The sequence below is a fragment of the Protopterus annectens genome, chromosome 6.part1 (genome assembly GCF_019279795.1).
Source record: "Protopterus annectens isolate FY-2018-M chromosome 6.part1, PAN1.0, whole genome shotgun sequence".
Lineage (NCBI taxonomy): Eukaryota > Metazoa > Chordata > Ceratodontiformes > Protopteridae > Protopterus > Protopterus annectens.
Window position 1 is genome coordinate 316,432,696 of NC_056738.1, and position 20,952 is coordinate 316,453,647.

At 45.0% G+C, this 20,952-nt stretch overlaps 1 protein-coding gene across 1 annotated transcript in view; it reads right to left on the reverse strand.

Annotated features, from left to right (window-relative positions):
* The window catches only part of STIP1 (stress induced phosphoprotein 1), a 1,768,405-nt gene that overhangs the window by 627,710 nt on the left and 1,119,743 nt on the right, over positions 1-20,952 (reverse strand). The window contains exon 8 of the mRNA XM_044075368.1: positions 5,939-6,035. Coding sequence (XP_043931303.1) covers positions 5,939-6,035 — 97 coding nt within the window. The remainder of the gene's footprint in view (positions 1-5,938; positions 6,036-20,952) is intronic.

The window sequence follows — 20,952 nt, forward strand, 5'->3', positions numbered from 1 at the left end:
ATGGCGTTGGTTTAAAATGCAAATCTGTAGGCCTGAATACACCCTCAGAAGCCGGTGCCTGCATTGCGGCTCCGGGCCCATCCAAGGTAGAGACATTTGCAGGTTCCATAGTCGAAGAAGCATTTCGCGGCATACCGGACTCCGAATGCATCTCAGTAGAGGCCTGCGAATCTCAAGTAGCAGGTATCAGGGGCTGCGAAAGCGCCTCACTGAGTACCGGCAAACTGGCAACTAGCTTAACGGAAGCGCCGGCAGTTTTAGACCTATGCGGTCTCTGTCTTTATCCTTAGGCTTTTTTAGAATATCGGTAGTCGGATGGCTTACCAAAGCCATTTCTGGATAGTAAAACAAGAGTACCAAAATAATTTGCTGCAAAAACAGACGACAAATAGTTCGGAAGTTGAATAAGGCACAAAACCGACAGCGAGGGACGTCATGGTCTGGGCCTAAGCAAGGAATGCACTACGAATGAAAATCTTTGAGGCATTTGCTTTCCACAGGTAAGACAACTGTTAACTTTTACTGACATCGGTTAAGAGCAAGAAAAAGGATCCCCAACGGGGTGCTTAGATTTTTCGAAGACTTTGGTTCTGAAACTCGACAATGAACATTTAAGGAGTTGGCCGACTGGCACTTGCGAACTGCTTCGGACACCACACGGCAAGAAAGACTAATGTAATGGTGTCGGCTGTATGTTTTATACTCCTGACGACCTGACATGGAAGAAGAGACGGCATCCGATGCAGGGATCCAAGACTTTGATATTCAGGCTGGCTGAGGGCTACCTGCAGGCAGATAAACCAAATGTAATGACTGCAACAGTGAAACACGAAGAACATCAGGCATTTGTCCTCCAGGCCTTCTTGCATGGAGTCCTGGAAAATAATTTTGCTTTGATATAAATGAAAGCAAACCATACGGACATAATTTTAGTTGCAAAAATTATACATCACAAACTATGTTGGCATAATTGTAGTTGCAAATACTATACATCACTTGTAATCTATTCAGTCATTGTCAAACATTACATAGCTCATTCAAATCCTGCCTAATTTTAAGCCCTGTTCCTCCTCTGCATGCATTCCTGAAATAGAATCTTGCTAGTGGATTGCTCAAACAGTAGACAAAAACGTCTGCTTGTTGAAAAATATCATGCTACCACATTAACGGACAATCAACAGTGATAAATACCTGTGGCAAGAAAAGATGGTCTGGAAGATCATGCCTTTTGAACTTGGTCGACTTCTTCGAAACAGTCACCAAGGCCATTGATGAGGGAAAGGCAGTCCATACAGCCTACCTTGACCTTGCAAAGGCTTTTGACACAATACCCCACTCGGGTATTGTAGAAAAACTTACCAGCTTAAATGTAAACCCATATGTCACAAGATGGGTTGCAAACTGGCTTAAGGACAGAACCCACAGGGTTAGAGTTGCTGGCGCTATGTCAGACTCCAAGCCGGTCACAAGTGGTGTCCCACAGGGCTCGGTCCTTGGCCCCCTATTGTTCGGCATCTACTTCTCAGAAGTACAGGCCAACATGGGAGGACTTTGGCTGACAAAGTTTGCAGACGACTGCAAACTGGGCGCCATAGTGGAAAGTGCATCGGACACGGATATCCTTCAGAAGGGACTCACGGAAAGAGATAGCTGGTGCCAGAGCCATGGCCTGAAGTTAAACACCAAAAAATGTATAGTCATACCCTTCGAGAAAAACAAGGTAACCCCAAGCTACCATATAGGTGGCAATCCACTAAGCACAGAAGAGGTTATCAGGGACCTGGGGACCCAGGTTGACAGTGGCCTTTCTTTTGACACTCACGTTGCTAAAGTGGTTAGAAAGGCCTTCTACATTGCCCACCTGATCATGAAGGGATTCACATCCAGATCTAGTGAGGTCATTGTTCCCCTGTACTCTTCACTTATCAGACCAATGATAGAGTACAATGCCCCATTCGGGATGTATCTCACCCGACATCTGCAGCAATTGGAGAGACCCCAAAAGTTCCTCACCAAAAGGATAAAGGGACTCCAAAATCTGTCATATGCTGCCAGATTGAAGAAACTCCAGCTCTATTCAGTCGCATACAGTCTGCTCAAAGGTGACATGTGCCTGACATACAAGGCCATGTCCAACCCGGAATTAATGGACATGCTCCACCTCAAAAAATCCAAATCCACCAAAACCACTAGAGCAAGCGACTTAAACCTTAGCACGGATATAAATAGGACGTGCTGGAGGGATAGATTTGTCACTCAGAGACTCCCTATGCTGTGGAATAAAATCCCGGTCCATGTGAGGCAGAGCACCTCGCTGGCTCTGTTCAAGAGAAATCTTGACCTGTGGATGGGAGATCGTAGGTTTACCCCAGGAATCATCTCAGTGTCACTGCTGGACAGAGGCACAACAAACTAATGGGCACAGTATTTTTTCATATAAGGGGTGGCGCAAGCCACAAAAATTTGGGCTAGGCTTATAAATACCTTAGGGCAGATAGCCTAGTATGAACCTATAAAGATCTACTGAAAGATTCATCTTGAAGCAAGGTTTTCATTTTGGACTGGTTACAGTAAAATGCTGGTGTAATCTCTCTAAGCTTGAATTTTTTAGCATCAATGCTACAATTTTAAAAATGTCAGTCACTACCCGACAGCTAGAAACTAACAATGCAACGTGAACGTTTTGTTTGAAATATGAAAATCTGGCATCAGTTTCTTCCACTCTTACTGCACTACGTTACAAATGGGATAGCAAATGTTTAACTAACAAAAGCAAAGGAATCCAGGTGGCACAGAATAATCTTCAACTGCCTGCAATGTATTTTCTTTTTACTGTCGTAAAAAATATTGCCTACGTCACCTCAGAAGCACTCACATGCAAGTTTTAACTGTTAAAGCAAGCACAGAAAAACATCAAAGAGTACTTATTCACTGCAAGGATGGTCAATATCTGAACAAATCAGACAAATATGGTACTTTTAATACTAGTTTAAATGTGCACTCATTATAAAATACTGGAGTTAACCCATCCACGTCCAACACATGACAGAACCTGACAAGTTCTTACACATGGCTCTAAGATTCTGAAGTCACTTCAACGTTTTCTTTAGGACCATAACCCATACTTAAATACTGGAAACAAGAAAAGGCACACTCTCTCTCCAGGCAGCAAAGAGAATTCAGTAAAAATGTCAGGCTACAATAAGCACAGCATTCAATGAATCAAATGACAAATTATATCAACAATGTAAACTGAAAAGTGTACAATAAGAAAAACAAATAAATGCAATGTAAAAATTTTATTAGACATAGTCGGGAAAAAAATTACATTTCAAAGACTACATTCCCTGCAACTTACCTAGACTACTACTGGTTCATAGTTCTCATTTAACAATCAGTGTCTAGGAGAATGACTATAGCGTCACTGGAAGTCATATATTTAGTTATTAAGTGGCATATTTTAAATTTGCAAAGTTAGATTAATTCCTTATTTGCAGTGGAACATGTTCCAGACTGCAGGTTCGGTCTAGACATTAACTATTACCAATACAAAGGCAAACCACTTGAATTTCAGGTGTCCTTCAATGAAAATACTGTGCACGTAATGTGTTGCGATTTCAAATACATGACAGAATGGAGGAAAGCAGTCGCAACATATTAATTTATGAGCAAGCACGGTAAAGATGGCAAAGAAAAGGGTAAACATCCAGGTTAACAATACAGGTTCATAAGTGTGTACTAGTAAAATAAGGGCCCTTTTAAGACTAGCTATTCATCCCAAATCTATGAAAAGGTCCAGTACCCCTGACAGGCATAAGCAGGGACTTTGGAGATGAAACACTTACTTGAGACATTTGTGAAATAGGTGCCAAACCAGGGATGAATTTCCTGCTCACCATCCAACTGTCCAAGTTACACTTGAATTGGATTAGGGAGGAACACGGATGTGAAGCCTGTTCCAGGGTAAGGGTAGTCTCCGAGATACAAACCTGTCTCTCCAGCAGGTTCTATTTATATCACAGGCAAGGTTTAAGGCATTAGAACAGCTAATTCTGGTGATGTTTGTTTTGCAGATATGCAAGAGTTCCATTAGGGTGTGGTCAGACAATGCCTTGTATACTAGGAATAGATCTCTCAACACCCTGTAGGAGACGGAACACAAGGATAGGGCTTTGAGGAAGTCTGCTTATGACATGTTGCTTATGCACTGCATTCTTTTAGTGAGGAACCTCTGTGGACATACCAATTGTTGGATGTGCCTGGTTAGGTACATGCCAAAAGTAGCATTGTACTGCATGATAGGTCTGATGAATGCTAAATATACTGGAACAATTGCCTCCCTTGAGCCTAGGTGCCACACCCTTGTTTATAAGTTGCCCAGCATAGAATAACTGTCCATCAAGGGTAGACAGTAGCGAGGAAAAGGATAGATTACAGTCTGCGTGTGGCTCCAAGTCCCTGACTAGTGGGTCGACTTTTAGGAGTGTAGTATCAATATGATAGTTACCAGAGCTGAATGACTTGCCGAAGGATACTATTATGCATTTCTTTGCATTTAGTTTCAGTCCACGACTCTGACAAGTTATCTGTCTGCGTCAGCCCTTGCAGTAGAACATTAGTGGGGGATTTTATGACTGCCTAATATACAGTCGTCCGCAAATCTGGTCAGCCAGTGGCTCTTGACATTAGCCCTGACTTCAGAGAAGCAAATGCCAAAAAGGAAGTGGTCCCAGGAGCCCTTGAGGGACTCCACTTGTGACTGGCCTCTTTGCAGAGGTAGACTCACCAATTTAAACTTACTGGTTCTATCTGTGAGCCAGATGGCTACCCACAGGCTAACCTAAGAGTTTACCTAACCTCGTTTATCAACCATATCAGAGTGGGGTATAGTGTCAAATTCCTTTGCTAGCTCACGGTAAGCAGTGTGAACCATTTAGCTTTTTACAGAGATGCAATGGTGTTCATGGGGTTATGACATGCAGCAAATTTTATTTTAGGCAATTTAAAAGGTACTGGTGCTGTGGAACGAGTTTGAAGTAGGTTATTAAGTAACCCATACCCCTATTCCTGTGATCTGCTACGAAGAAAATTCACAAGCTAAGTTGATACCAACCCACAAAATGAACTATTTTTGCCCATAAAAATTCTCAATTTGTGTGTCAAAGTAATCAAATAAAATGCTTTTGTGACCACCAATTCTTCTATCACCAGCTTCTGCCTGTACTCCAGCAGTACTCCAACTAAGGAAGAGGAGTGAAGTTGTGATCTCTCCTAGGGTTGCCACCTTCGTTCACGGCTAAAACCGGAGCCAAGCCATGCCCCTCGCGTCACCAGTAACCCCGCCCGCCCCAACCCCTCTCCCGCCAACATACCACCTATTTTGTGATGTCACGACAGCATCACAACGGGAACGCCCTCTTTTTTCGTTCCCGCCGCCTGCTTTTGGCTGATTTGCTATGCTTTTCTGTAAAAAAAGCATAGTAAATCAGCCGATTTACAAACTCCGATAGTCTGTTTCCTTTTTGAAACAGAATACCGGAGTTTGTACAGTGTTTTCTGGACTACCGGAGAATCAGTTTGATTTCCTGATAGTCCGGAAAAAAAAACGGAGGGGTGGCAAGCCTAATCTCTCCTCAAGCGACCTAAAAATGTTAATACAAAAGCTGTAGCAATAGAATGTCAAGGGACTAGGGCAAATGAGCTGAAATGTGACAAGTATAGCTCTGAAGTACATAATGGAGCAAATCACGTAACCATACCAGAAACATAACAGACAACTCGCAAAAATCCCCCAGACCTCACTCTAGGGAAATTTTTGCCACCTAATAGCAGTTTAACTAGAAATCAGAGCTAATGGCTAAAAAGTAACAAATTTACACTGCTTTCAACTTTGGTACAGTAAACTGCAAACTTGATGGATATCACAAAAAGAGCTTACCTGCTTGAAAGCATTCGTTTCCTCTGTTTTTCTCTTCCAATGCGATTTCTGGATTAATATATGCCAGCCTCTCCTGCTCTTTTATCAACTTCTCTGCCTACAACAGCAAAGATTTGAGTTGTCTTAAAAGCCACCAACTCCATTGTATAATAAAATCATACAGAACAGTATGCAATACAGTGTTTTAAAGGACAACTACAGCCTAAGCCAGTTTATCTTCCTAAAGTGTAATAGCGTATTTTCTGTTATTTGTCCTTTTCTGTGGCATTTCTACCTAGCCAATTTCCTTAATGCATATTCCTGCTGGGACTGAATGAAATCTCATTCTCCTGTATTTCCTCTCCTGTGTTCTTACATTATGTTACCTATCACACAAAGGTTTCTGGTAGAGCAAAAAAACATACATCAAGGTTCATTTTCATCTACATTATTTAATATCCCACAGGGGTCCTAAACCTAGAGTCACTAGAGATTAACAGATGCATTCTTCCCTCTGCAGAATATGTAGAAAACAGCTACATTCTCACTTCCAGACCCACAAATTACTAAGCCTTAGGGATTCAATGCAATCTGAAGGTGAAGAAGCTTTGTAAGACCTACATGCAAGACGACTTGAAAAAGGATCCCCATTTTTGTATAAATGTAACTTGAGCACCATTCTGGAGGAAAAACAGAACTTACTGTAGTGTACTTAAGACATACTAAAAAACCCTGACTACAGTGATTACCTGAAGAAACTTCTTAGATGCCATGTCTATAGATTCTCAGAATTCCACAGTAAATTTTGAGTAGGCCATGCAAAGTAAATAAAAATATTGGGCATAAGACAGGAAGGCAAGATGATGAGATCAGAGTCTCAGCACTTAAGATTACATTATGGGAAACCAAGTCTAACCGAAAAAAAAAATCATCAATATTACTGCTGTCCTTAGGGTGTTTTGGTTAGAAATATCAGCATATTGTGTGGATTTTTTTCTTATTTTATGTCAGAAATAATCCTTTAAAAATAAATGCAAAGTTTTTTTCTTGTTTTACAGCTCTAAAATGCTACTGCATCTTATATGCAATTTCCAGTTATTAAATATACTACTTTCATCCAAATGTTGAGCTGATGAAATGCAAAAATTACATGGACCATAATGTCATATCTTCACGCACGTCTGTAAGCTTCAACACTAGGACTTTAAGCCATAGTAAACAGTCACTTCACAAGACTCTCCAACACCTCCCTTAGTTTCCATGATGCGCCCACCACACATTCCTCTAGAAGTGTATGTTAAAAAAACAATACAGGTCCAAGGAGCTCAAAAACAGCCTCAAGGCACTCCCTACTGGTGTCTCCAAAGGAAAAACATTGTACGTGGAACAGGAAAAAATGATCAGTGGATTGAAGTAGACTAACATGGATCATGAAGATCAAGAAGTTATGTACGTTCGATGTATGTAGTCCATCTCGCCTCACATTCTTACCCATGGGTTCGGAGCTGAATGTAGGCTCCGACTCGGCCAAAACTTTTCTAGCTCGAAGTCTTTCTATTGGCTGGGCTAAGATGGTATCCCATGCTGCACTGCTCTATATCCCCAGATCTAGTTTGCTGCGAACACCAGCACTCTTTCTCCATGCATAACACCCAAGGAAAGGAAGAACAAACCAAGAATGAAGGGAGCTCTGAAACCAGACCTAACCTCCAGATCCCTCCAGGAAGGGGGAAGGAGGGGGGGGGGTAAGTACGAATGTGAGGCGAGATGGACTACATACATCGAACGTTATGGTGAGTACATAACTTCTTGATGTTATGTAGTCCAATCTCGCCTACATTCTTACACGTGGGACAGCGTCCCTAGCACCCAAATCCTGGGAGGATCAGTGGAAAATACTCCTGAGCACTGTGGAACCAAAGGAAGACCTGTCCCTGGATACCACATCCAACTTGTAATGAGTAACAAAAGGTGTGAGGAGATGCCCAAGTAGCCGCAGCACAAATAACATCCATAGACAATCTGGCCCGATAGGCTGTACATGTAGATACAGACCGAGCAGAGTGAGCCTTCACCGGGAATGGTAAATCTTTACCCCCCAGAGGAATAAATGAAAGAAATGCAACTGGAGATCCATCTGAACAGAGCGACTTTGGAGACAGGAAACAAAATTATGTTTTCTGAGAAGGAAACAAACAGCTGATCAGATTTTCTAAGGTCTTTGGTTCTGTGCAGATAAAAACGTAATTGTCTGTGTACATCCAATTGATGAATTTTAAATTCTGCCTTGTTTGAGAACTGGGGAAAAACACTGGCAACTCAATAGATTGATTAAGGTTACTGATTGACGCCACTTTGGGAAGAAAGGAAGGGCTGGGTCTGAGACAAACCCTGTCCTTATGAAAAATCAAATAAGGGGGTTTGATTGATGAGGCTTGAAGCTCTGAAACGCGTCTGGCTGACGTGATGGCTACTAAAAAGACAGTCTTGCAAGTTAAGAATTTTAAATCACAAGTGGCTGCAGGCTCAAAGGAGGATGAAGTAAGAGCCTGTAGAACAAAGTTTAAATCCTAAGGCATGACAGGTTCAGATACCAGAGGATGAAGTAACAGAGTGCCCTTCAGAAAAGCCTTACAGAGTCTTATGAGCCATCAGACTAGGCTCGTTTGCAACATGAAAGGTAGAAATCGCCGCCAATTGGACTTTAATGGTTGCGGATGCTGAATCATGGTTAAAGAGCATAGACAAGAACCCCAGTACAGAGAAACTGGAGCAGTGTAAGGATCAATCTTTTGGGTATGAGCCCAGATTGAGAACCTCTTCCATTTACTGTAGTAAATCTTCCTGGTGGAGGGCTTATGAGAGGAAGATAAAATATGAACCACCTCCGGTGAGAAATGATGAAGCCTAACTAATGACGGAAGTGGAGTAGCCAGGCTGTCAACCGGAGGGTCCACAGAGAGGGACGGAGTTGCCCTGATATGTGTGTCAGTAAGTCTGGTTGTGGGTCCAGAATCCAAGGAGCGTCCATGAGATAGGGATGGAGAAAGGGGAACCAAATTTGGCGAGGCCAGTGTGGAGCAATCAGAATCATTCTGCTTCCCAAGGCTTGCACTTTCTGAATAACCTTTGACAGCAAGGGAACCAGAGGGAAGGCATATAGTAGACCGGAGGGCCAATCGTGGACTAGAGCGTCCCTGGGTGACTCCCCCTGAGGGGGGATCAAAGTGAAGTAGTTGCTGCATTTGGTATTGAGGAGGCTGGCAAAGAGGTTGCAGCAAGGCTGACCCGACCTGCGGAAGATCTGTTCCACAACTTGACAGTTCAGGGACCACTCATAAGGCATCAGAATAGCTCTGCTTATCCTGTCTGTGATCACAGTGGACTTCCCCGGAATGTGCGTTGCCACCAGAAAACGTTGGGAAGACACTGCCCACTGCCACACTCGCATGGCCTCTCTGCAAAGGGGATAGGACTTGGTTCCTCCCTGCTTGTTCAGATACCACACCACTGACATATTGTCTGAGTGGATTGCAATAGTCCCGAGAGAAAGAAAGCTCTGAAGTGCTTGCAACGCTAGTAGCACGGCTCTCAACTCCAGGACACTGATATGCAGATGCATCTCGTGCTCTTGCCACGTGCCTTGGACTGTCCTGCCTAGATAATGCCCCCCCCCCACCTCATGTGGGAGGCATCCGTGGTCACAGTGGCAATCGGGGACGCAGGAAAAAGGGCTTTCCTGCATTCAGGTTGTCTGTGCGAAGCCACCAACTGAGATCCTGTTTGCACCTGTCCGTGAGTAGAAAACGGTAAGAAAGTGGAAGACGGAGAGACCACTGTGCAAAAAGTAGCCACTGAAGGAGTCTCATATGTAACCTTGTCAGAGGGACAAACATAACTGTCGCAGCCATTGTCCCCAATAGTTGGAGGACCCATCTTGCCTTTGCTCTTCTCAGGGGGAGCAAGGCATGAACTTGTTGTAGGACTCAGATTCTTTCCTGTGGTAGAAATGCCCGCATGAGGATGGTGTTTAGTTCTGCGCCTATAAAAGTGACAAGCTGCAAGGGCAACAAGGCAGATTTTTCCCAGTTCAATGTGATGCCCAGCTGCTGACACAGGTTTACAGTAGCGTCCCTGGTCTGAATTAGTAGATGCCTGTTGGTGGCAGTAAGGAGCCAGTCGTCCAGATATGGAAACACTTGGAATCCCTGACGTCTCAAGTGAGCAGTCACCACTGCCATGCATTTGGTAAACACTCTGGGGCTGTGGTGAGACCAAAGGGCAGGGCTCGAAACTGAAAATGACTGGCTCCCAGCCGGAAGCGTAGGTGACTTCTGGATGCCCTGTCCATCTTGATGTGGTAGTAAGCATCCTTGAGGTCGATGGAGCACATCCGCACTTCTTTTCCCAACAATGGGAGATTAGACTGCAATGTGACCATTCGGAACTTGGACTTTTGCACGTGGGTGTTCAATTGGCTGAGATCTAATATGGGTCTCAGGTCCCCTGTCCTTTTTGGCACCAAAAAGAATCTTGAGTAAGTACATAATCCGATCTGGTCTGAGGGGACATGTTTGATGGCTCCTTTTTCTAGCAGCTTTGAAACTTCTGAAGCTGCGTAATCCCTTTGACTGGGTGGAACATCCGAGATTTTCTTGGTTGGAGGGGAATCTGATGAGAAGGGGATGACATATCCCTCCGGAAATTATTTGTAGAACCCATTGGTCCTGGGTGATGTCTTGCCAGGCCTCCGGGTATAACGAGATTCAACCCCCGACTGACTCTGGAAACGCAAAGTCGGGCCTCCCATCAGGAGCGGCGGTAGGGAGAACAACGAAAGGAATCGTGGTCTCCTGAGTTGCGGGGGCCTCCAATGCCTCTAGGGTGGCATCTCCCTGAATAACCACCCCCTCCTCTGCCTCTGGAGGGGGGCTCACCTTGTGCACCAGGAAAAAAACTCTGATTTCTTGAACCATATTTTGCCACCCCTCTGGGCCTTGGGATAAGGCTTAGAGGGAAGGGAAAAACTGACTCCTACAGCAGACAGAGTTTTTCCCTCTTGCTCGCACCTCGTGAGGGTGTCTTTCACCTTGGTTCCGAACAAAGAGGAACCATTGAAAGGGGCATCAGTGAATGAAGACTTGAAGGCCTCCGCGAAATGACAAAGGCGCATCCAGGCCTGTCTCCTAGGAGCAATTCCTGAACTTGCTGCCCTACTCGCTCCATTGGCTGCATATGAGATCAGCCTCATGGAGGAGTCAACGATGGAATTGAGGGTAGACATCTGAGCGTTAACAGTCTGGGTCACCGCCACAGAAACGTTACCAGTGAGAGTATCTCCAAGCTCCTTGAGGAGATCTCTCTGGAGCCGTGTAAAGTGAGATAAATAATTCAGTGACTGTAAGGTAAAAGTCGCTGAAGAAAGGGTATGCTTCCCGTACTGGTCCATGGTCCTAGACTCCTTGTTAGGGGGATGGACGGTGGAAGGTGTCTCGCCTAATTCCTTCTGAGTGGCTGCTGCCACCAACATGGCATCCACAGGGACTCCCTTGGACAGAAATTCCTTACCAGGAGGAGCAGACAAAAATTTATTGGGTCTCCTGGGGACTGGTTCCACAGAGTCAGGGGTCTCACACCCTTCGGCAGACCAGATCCAGAAGCTCGAAGGGTAGAGATACCCAGGAGGCGGAGGGCTGAGCACCAAAGGCCTTCAGGAAGACCGACTCCTCCTCGGAGGGGGCTTTGGATGGCCAGTCACCTCTTTGTTTCAAAATCTCCAAGATGTCAGAGAAAGAAACATCCTCAGAGGAAGACTTGGGGGACCCCTCCGATTCCTCGAGGTCAGTGTCTGATGTGAGAGACTCATCCTGGGAATCTATGTGCTTCCTCTTGCACGTCTTCTTTCTGGGTGGCTCCTCAGGCAAGGACTCTGAGGGGACCTCAGAAATGTGGGGACCACTCATGGGGGTACCCTGAGAACTTGGGGCTCCGCTTTCTAGAGATAGATGGCGATCAGAGACCTGCACTGCTGTAGTAGGGGACAGAGTGACCGACCTGCATGATGCCGCTATCTGGCCAGCGCACTCTGCATGACCTCAAAGGCCGGTCCCCCTGAGTCCGAGAAGCGACCAGCCTCCGAAACCACGACAGGAGTCAGACTTCCCCGAGCCGAAGAACTGAGAAGGAGACTAGGAAGATAGGTGTCCCGAAGCCTCTCCCTCTGGTCTGACCGAAGAATCCAGAGTCCTGAATCCCGTGGATGGAGCCGATGGGGTCGGAGCAGACGTCGGCACCAATAAGCAAGGAGAGGCTGTCGGAACCGACCTGGGGACATCACACGGAGCCGAGCACACCAGCTCCGAAAGCAGAGATCTGCTCGGAGGAGCAAGTATCGAAGCAGGTTGAAAGGTGGGTTCCAAAGCAGACTGGGTCGGAGCAGAGAACAATTTAGCCAAAACCAGTGACTGTAGGAGTCTCTGCACCACTCTATCGACATCCACATCTGATAAGGTCCTGGAGGATTTAGAGGATAGAGAGGGAGATAGAGAGACATCCTCTCCAAAGGGGACCTGCGAGGAGGTGATGCTGGCCTAATGCTAGGCGATCAGCTCCAAATAGGTTCCAAAATGATTGGAGCCGATGCCGGTTCCATAACCGCAGACACTTCCTGCGGCCCCGAGGACAATGGAGCCGAGGATGTCGAAGCAGACTTTGCTATTTTCTCCGGTGGCTCCAAGAAGACTGATGAAGCTGGATATCTCTTTTTAGATTTCGAAGATTTTGTCTTGGAGCTGGAAGCAGTTTCCAGACCCTCCTCAAAGGAGGGTTTCAAAAGTCCCTTCAAAATCAACTTAGTCTTCCTTTCCTGAAGAACTCGTGGACTAAATGCATGACAGAAACTGCACGACTCCTGGAGATGGATTGCTCCCAGACAATACAAACAGACAGAATGTCCATCGGTAATGGACATTTTATAGCTTCACCTAGAGCCTTTCTTGAAGCCCGAGGGCTTATGCTCCTTAGAATCTTTGGACATAGTTAGCTCCCACAAAGCACCAAAGACAACAATAACTGACAACAGTACCAACGGTAAAACAGTCGCAAGGTGGGAAAAAGTACAGTTGTGTACCTACCATAAATGTAAATGTTAGAGTGTATTCACGGTCGCAGTCATTACACTTGGGTTATCCTGCTGGCAGGCTACCCACAGTCGGCCTGAATTTCAAAGTCCTGGCCCGTTGTTGGTTGCTGTCGCTTCTTCCCTGACATCAGTGCGCCAGGGGTATAAAAGATGCAGCATAAGCCATTTTCTTGAGCTTTTCTTGCCCCAGATGTCAGATGCCTCCAAAAGGGTAGGCTAAAATTATGCCAATAAGTATGCATGCACTAAAGTAAACATTTCCTTCATCTTCAAGCAAATACACCACATAGGTTGTATAGAATAGAGAAGTACAGATAAGTCCCAGCAAAGAAGAGGGGATGGTGGGTGGGTAACCTGGACTGCAACAGTGAATACACTCTAACATCTACATTTATGGTAGGTACACAACTGTACTACGTTCATCGTGTTTCACTGTTGCAGTCATTACACTTGGGTTGAATCCCAAAGCTGAGGTTGGGTGGCTGGGTCTAAATAGGATTAGGAGAGGCTATAAGCCCTGCAGAACTGCAGTGGCAAAGCCTGCTCTGGATTTAGAGTAGAGAGGTAAGTGGTAGTGCTTTGTAAAAGTGTGCACTGAACTCCATGTTGCAGCCTCTAAAATATGTTTGGTTGGTACTCCTCTGAGGAAGGCTCCTGAAGTGGCTGCTGCTCTGGTTGAATGTGGCCTAATGCCCTTAGGCACTGATTTGCCATGTTGTGAATAGCAGAAACGAATGCAGTGGCCTATCCATTTTGAAAAAGTCTGCTTTGAGATGGCCTTTCCTTGTGATCCTGCAGCATATGCCACTAAGAGTTGCTCAGTCTTTCTGAAAGCCTTAGTTCTGTCCAAGTAGAAGCGTAGCTGTCTATGTCCAAAGAATGCAGGAGTCTCTCACCCGTATTCTGTGGGTGTGGATAAAAAGTAGCAAATGAATGGTTTGGTTAAGTGCCACACTGGATACTACCTTAGGCATAAATGTCGGGTTTGTCCTCACAGAAACCCTGCCTGGATGGAAAAAGATAAAAGGTTCCACAGCCATGAGTGCCTGTAACTCTGAGACTCGTCTTGCAGAGGTTATTGCTAGGAGCAGAGCTGTTTTCCATGTTAAGAACTTTATCTCAGCTGTATTGACTGGCTCAAAAGGAGGCAGTGTGAGTTTTTCCAAGACATAATTGAGGTCCCATGCAGGTATTGGTGCTCTCCTTGGAGGTCTTATGTTTTTGGCCCCTCTGAGGTACTGCCTTAGCAATGGATGTGAAAAAATAGGTGGTTCCGTATTGTAATGAGCTGAAATGGCAGAGGCATGGATTTTAATAGATGAAAAGGATGGGCCTTTGTCCAGCATCTCAGTTAGGTATTGTAAAATCGGAGGAATATTTGGTACAAACGTGTCAATTCCCTGTGCCTGGTTCTAAGCACAGAATCTCTTCCATTTTTCTGCATAAGATTTTCTGGTACTGGGCCTCCTGGCCTCCAAAATAACATCCATCACTGCTTTAGAGAGAGGTGTGTTCTGAATGGCTACATTATCCGCCATGCTGCCAGATTTAGGGTCCTGAGTTGGCTGTGCAGGATCTGATTTTTTCATTGGGTCAGTAAGTGAGGAATTAGAGGTAATGTCCAGGCTGGGCCTTGAGACAAGCTCTTTAGGATAAGGTACCAGTGCTGGCGGGGCCAGTCTGGGGCAATGAGAATCATTTTTGGCTTCTCTTATCTGACCTTTTGGAGTACCTTGGGGAGGAGAGGCAGAGGTGGAAAGGCATACACTGTTAGGCTTTCCCAGCTGAATGATAGAGCATCCACTTTCCATGCTTGCTTGTGATAAGTCCTTGTGCAGAATCTCTGTAGTTGGCAGTTGTGCGGGGCGGCAAATAGATCGATGTCTGGGCATCTCCATTTCTTTATCATGCTGAAGACTTGTGGATCCAGTTTCCACTCGTGGGGATCCGTGAGGTTTCTGCTTAGTTCTTCTTCCAGAGTATTTATCTTTCCTGGCAGGAAATGTGCTTGCAGGTGTACTTGATAAGTCAATGCTGTGTCCCACAAAGTCATGGCTAGTCTGCAGAGGGGACAGGAATGTGTGCCTCCCTGCTTATGTACCACATGACTGTAGTATTGTCCATCTTTATCAGCAATTGTCCTGGATGAAGCAGATCCTTGAAGGCTGTCAGGGCATTTTGAACAGCTAGCATCTCTTTTTGATTGATATGAAGATGCATTTGGCTTGCAGACCATGTGCCCTGAATACATTTTCCTGCCATGTGTGCCCCCCCAGGCATAGTCTGATGCATCTGTTGTTATTGTCTGCCTGGCTGTGGGTAAAGTGAATGGCTGTCCCTTGTTGTGGTGACAGGCCTGTGCCCACCATCGAAACTCCTGTTGCAGGCAGGGAATGAGTGTAATTAATGTTTCCAGGCTGTGGCAATGTTGAGTCCAAATACTTTTTAGATACCATTGTAGTTTCCTCATATGCAGTCTTGCATATGGAATTATCAGAATGCAGGATGCCATGAAGCCCAAAGCCTGCAGAATTTTTCTTGCAGATAACTGGGTCTTTGCTGCCAACATTTCGAAGTAATTAGTCAATTGCCTTTGTTTGTCTGGCGTGAGATAAGCCATCTGGGCAGTTGTATTTAAGCTTGCACCCAGGAATATTATCTCTTGAGAGGGTACTAGTTTTGATTTCTTTTCATTTACTGTGTACCCTAGGCAAATTAGTAATCTTTTTACAAACGCCAGATGCTGTAGTAGGATGTCCTTCTCTGCTTGAATAAGGCAGTCATCCAAGTAAGGATATATTTGAATTCCTCTGTCTGCAAAATGCAATTACTGGTGCCAGGCATTTTGTGATGATCCTGGGCGCAACAGATAAGCCAAAGGGCAGTGCAGAGAATTGATAGTGCATTGAGCCAGCTATGAATGTGAGGTATCTTCTGCAAGATTGTCTGATTGGAATATGCAGGTATGCCTCTTTTAGGTCCAATGTTACAAGTCAAGCCTTCTTGCCCAGCATGGGCAAAAGCTGCTGCAGAGGCAACATTTTGAATTTTGGAATGTCCAGAAATGTGTTTAGAAAAGACAGGTCCAGTATTCGTCTCCAGGCTTTGTCCCCTCTGGGTACCAAGAAAAGTCTTGAGTAAAATCCTTGTCCCTGCTCTTGCTGCGGCACTCGCTGAATGGCCCTTATGTCCATGAGAGTTGAAAAGTACAGTTTTGTACCCACCATAAATGTAGATGTTCGAGTGTTTACACTGCTGCAGTCATCACACCTGGGTTATTCTTCCGTCAGGCGGTCCTGCAGTCGGCCAGAATTCCAAAGTCTTGGTCCGGCGTCGGTTGCTGTCACTTCTTCCCTGACGCCAGTGCACCAGGGGTATACAAGATGCATCCAACGTCATTTTCTTCAGTTTTTCTTGCCCCAGATGTCAGGTACCCCCAAGTAGGTAGGCAATACATATCGCTAATAACAGGTATACATAAAAAACAATACCTTCAGTTACAAGCAAATACACTACAAAGGTTGTATAGAATAGAAAGGCATAGTTAAGGCCAGTCAGTTCAGAGGGGATGGAGGGAGGGTAACCAGGACTGCAGCAGTGTGAACACTCTAACATCTACATTTATGGTAGGTACAAAACTGTACTATGTTCATCGTGTTACACTGCTGCAGTCATCACACTTGGGTAGAATCCCAAAGCTAAGGTTGGGTGGCTGGTCTATAAGGAGTTAGGATTGGCTATGAGGCCCTGCAGAACTGCAGTGACAAATCCTGCTCTGGATTTAGAGTAAAGAGGTAGGTGGTAATGCTTGGTAAAGGTGTGCACTGAACTCCAAACTCGCAGCCTCCAAAATTTCCTTGGTAGGTACTCCTCTGAGAAAGGCCGCTGAAATGGCTGTAGCCCTGGTGGAATGTGGCCTAATGTGTTTTGGGACTGATTTTCCATGCTGTGTGTAGCAGTAACAAATACAGTGCCCTATCCATTTGGATATAGTCTGCTTTGAGATTAGCCTTGCCCTGTGATCCTGCAGCATATGCTACAAACAGTTGCTCAGTTTTCCTGATAGCTTTTGTTTTGTCCAAGTAGAAGCGTAGCTGCCTGTGTATGTCCAAAGAATGCAGAAATTTCTCCCCTTTATTCTGGGGGTTTGGATAAAAAGTTGACAAATGGATGGTTTGGTTAAGAGCAACACTAGATACCACCTTGGGCATAAAGGTAGTGTTTGTCCTTAGAGAAACCCTGTCCTGATGAAAAATTATAAAAGGTTCCACTGCCATTAACGCCTGTAGCTCTGAGACTCTTCGTGCTGAAGTTACTGCTAGGAGCAGAGCTGTTTTCCATGATAAAAGTTTTAGATCGGCTGTATTTGCTGGCTCAAAAGGTGGCAGGGTTAGTTTTTCCAAAACGAAATTGAGGTCCCAAGTTGGTGTTGGTGCTCTCCAGAGTGGTCTTATGTTTTTAGCCCCTCTGAGGTATTGCTTTAGAAAGGGATGAGAGAATAAAGGAGGATCCATGTTGTAATGTGCTGAAATGGCAGAGGCGTGTATCTTAATTGATGAGAAGGATAGGCCTCTGTCCAGCATCTCAGTTAAGTATTGTAAAATTTGAGGAATGTTTGGAACAAGAGGGTCAAGGCTTTGAGCATGGTTCCAGGTGCAGAATCTCTTCCATTTTTCTGAGTAAGCTTTCCTTGTGCTAGACCTCCTGGCCTCCAAAATGACATCCATAACCGCTTTAGAGAGAGGTGTTGCCTGTTTGACTAATTAATCCCTGTCCGTGCAGGATCTGATTGTTTTGCCAAGTCAGAAGGTGTGGAATTTGAGGCAAAATCCACGGTGGCCCTTGAGCAAGGTTCCTTAAGATAGGGTACCAGTGCTGGCGTGGCCAGTCCTGAGCAATCAGGATCATCCGCGGTTTCTCTTGTCTGGCTTTTAGGAGTACCTTTGAAAGGAGAGGCAGAGGTGGGAATAAATAAACTTTTAGGTTTTTCCAGCTGAACAAGAGCATCCACTTTCCATGCTTGTTTGCGATAAGTCCTTGTGCAGAATTTTTGTAGATGGCAATTCAGTGGGGAGGCAAAGAGATCTATGTCTGGGCATCCCCACTTTTGCATTACCATGCTGAATATTTGGGGATTCAGTTTCCATTCGTGAGGGTCCAAAACATTTCTGCTTAGATCATCTGCCAGAGTATTTCTCTTTCCTGGCAGGAATTGCGCTTGCAGGTGGACTTGGTACGTTAGAGCTGTGTCCCACAAGGTCATGGCTTGCCTGCATAGGGGGTAAGAATGAGTGCCCCCTTGTTTATGTACCACATTACTGTGGTGTTGTCTGTCTTTAATAATAATTGTCCTGGATGCAGAAGGTCCTTGAAAGCTGTTATGGCATTTTGAACAGCCAGCATTCTCTTTTTGATTGATGTGTAGATGCATCTGGTCTGTGGTCCTCTTGCCCTGAATGCATTTTCCTGCCATGTGTGCTCCCCGGGTGTAATCCGAAGGATCTGTTGTTAGTGTCTGCCTGGCTGTGGGTAGGGTGAAAGGCTGACCCTTGTTTAGGTGACATGCCTGTGCCCACCATCAAATCTCCTGTTGCAGGCAGGGAATCATTGGTATTACTGCTTCTAAACTGTGAGAGTGCTGAGTCCAAACACTTTTTAGGTACCATTGTATTTTCCTCATATGCAGTCTGACATATGGAATTAGTATGCAGGATGCCATGAATCTCAGGGCCTGCAGAATTTTTCTTGCAGGGAGATGGGACTTTTTTGCCAGTAATTGAAAATATTGAATTAACTGAACTTGTCTGGCGTGAGGTAAGCCATCTGGGCCGTTGTATTTAAGCTGGCACCCAGGAATGTAATCTGTTGTGAGGCCACTAGTTTTGACTTCTTTTCATTTACTGTGTACCCTAGAAAAGTTAGCAACCTCTTTACAAATGCCAGATGCTGTAGAAGGATGTCCTTTGTCTCTGCTTGAATGAGGCAGTCGTCCAGGTATGGATATATTTGAATTCCTTTTTGTCTGCAAAAAGCAACTACTGGTGCCATGCACTTTGTGATGACCCTGGGCGCAGTAGATAAGCCAAAGGGCAGTGCAGAAAATTAGTAGTGAATTATACCAGCTTTGAATCTGAGGTATCTTCTGCAATTTTGTCTGATAGGGACATGCAAGGTATGCATCCGTTCTTGCCCAGCATGGGTAGAAGCTGCTGTAAAGTCAACATTTTGAATTTCGGAAAATCCAGGTAAGTATTTAGAATTGATAGGTCTAGTATGGGCCTCCAGGCCTCGTCTTTTCTGGGGACCCGGAACAGTCGAGTAAAATCCTTCTCCTTGTTCTTGCTGTGGTACTTTTTGAATAGCTCTCATGTCCATGGGGGCTGTAATTTGTCTTTGTGCCACTGCCCATTGATTTTGTGGCAGGTCTGGCATTCCTTTTAGCCTTGGTAAAGTATGAAAGTGGAACCTGTAACCTTGAGACACTATATTCAGAACCCATTTGTCTTGGGTTATTGTTTGCCAGTTTTGTGAAAAAAGTGCTAGTTTTCCCCCCAAGGGGGCTTCCAAAAGGGGAGTGCTTGGTGTACGAAGGGGAAAGTCATTGAGACGGTTTCCTGTAAGGTTGAGACTTGTCCTCACCTCCTTTTGGGGTTGAGTTGCCCTACTGTCTGTCTGTTTGAGCCTTGGGGTTGAGATCTGCCTCTTGGGCGTCTGTATCTGCCTCTCTGTGGCTTGTCTGACACTGGAAAGGACCAATTTTTTATAGGCCAATTCCTGCTAAATCGAGGTGGCTGTACCTGTAAGAAATCCTTGACTGTTTGCATAGATTTAGCTTTATCCTCTATTTTCTTTAACACCTCTTCTGACTTAACACCAAACAAGGTATCATGCTGTAAAGGAGCATCCAATAATTTTGCCTTAACATGATCAGGTAAACTCTGTTCTTTTAACCAAGCATGCCTTCGAATAACTGAACCTGTAACTGCGGCCCTACAAGAGGCCTCTAGAGAATCAAAACCACATTGCAGAGTATGTTTTCCCACCTGTTCAACTGCATGCAATAAATCCTGCATTTCTTTACAATCAGGAGCTTCTGAGCTTGCAAGCATTTTCTGTTTTAACTGAGCCATTAAATATTGTTGGTACTTAAGCATGTGAAACTGGCAATTTATAGCTCTTACTGCTAGAGTTGCAGAAGTGTACACTTTTTCCCCCCCATCTATCCAAAGCTCTGGAATCTCTGTCAGAGGGTACTGGATTTTTTGCAACGGAAGCCTTAACCCCTTTTGGACCGTGGGAAATAATTTCTGGATCTGCAGAAGGGTTTTTATAAAGAAACTTGTGAGAGTCAGGGACTCTGTAGTACCTATCTGGCTTGGCTGGTACGGGGGGTAAAGAATCAGGAGATAAGCTGGATTCAGAGAACACATCGTCCACAATAAAAAGCAGAAGCGGAATAGCCAGTGGCCTGTGCTGAGGCAGTAAAAGGAAATCTCTGAGCCTTTTCTTAGATTCTGAGTATTCCTGACTTTCCCAATGGAAATGCTCCCTCATGGTATGTAAAGTTTCCCCAAAAGAATAATCCTCAGGAGGAGAGGCTGAAGGCATAGATTCTTCAGCATCAGAGTCCTCAAGGAGGTATAGAGTACCCTGGTCCGAAGAGGGATCAGAGGAAATAGAAACCTGATCTGAGGAATCAGTCTGTTTCCTGCCTAGGCCTTTTCTCAGGAGGGGGGTGGGAACCCCTGATTAGAGTAATGAGGGTTTCGGCCATTTTAAGCATCTGTTTCTTAGGCATGGTGGTTTGTCCAGGAGAATGCTGTACTTGTTTCTTTGTCTTTAGTGGTACTTTTGTCTTCGCTGTTGATTTAATGGCAAGTTGTGAAGGTCTGAA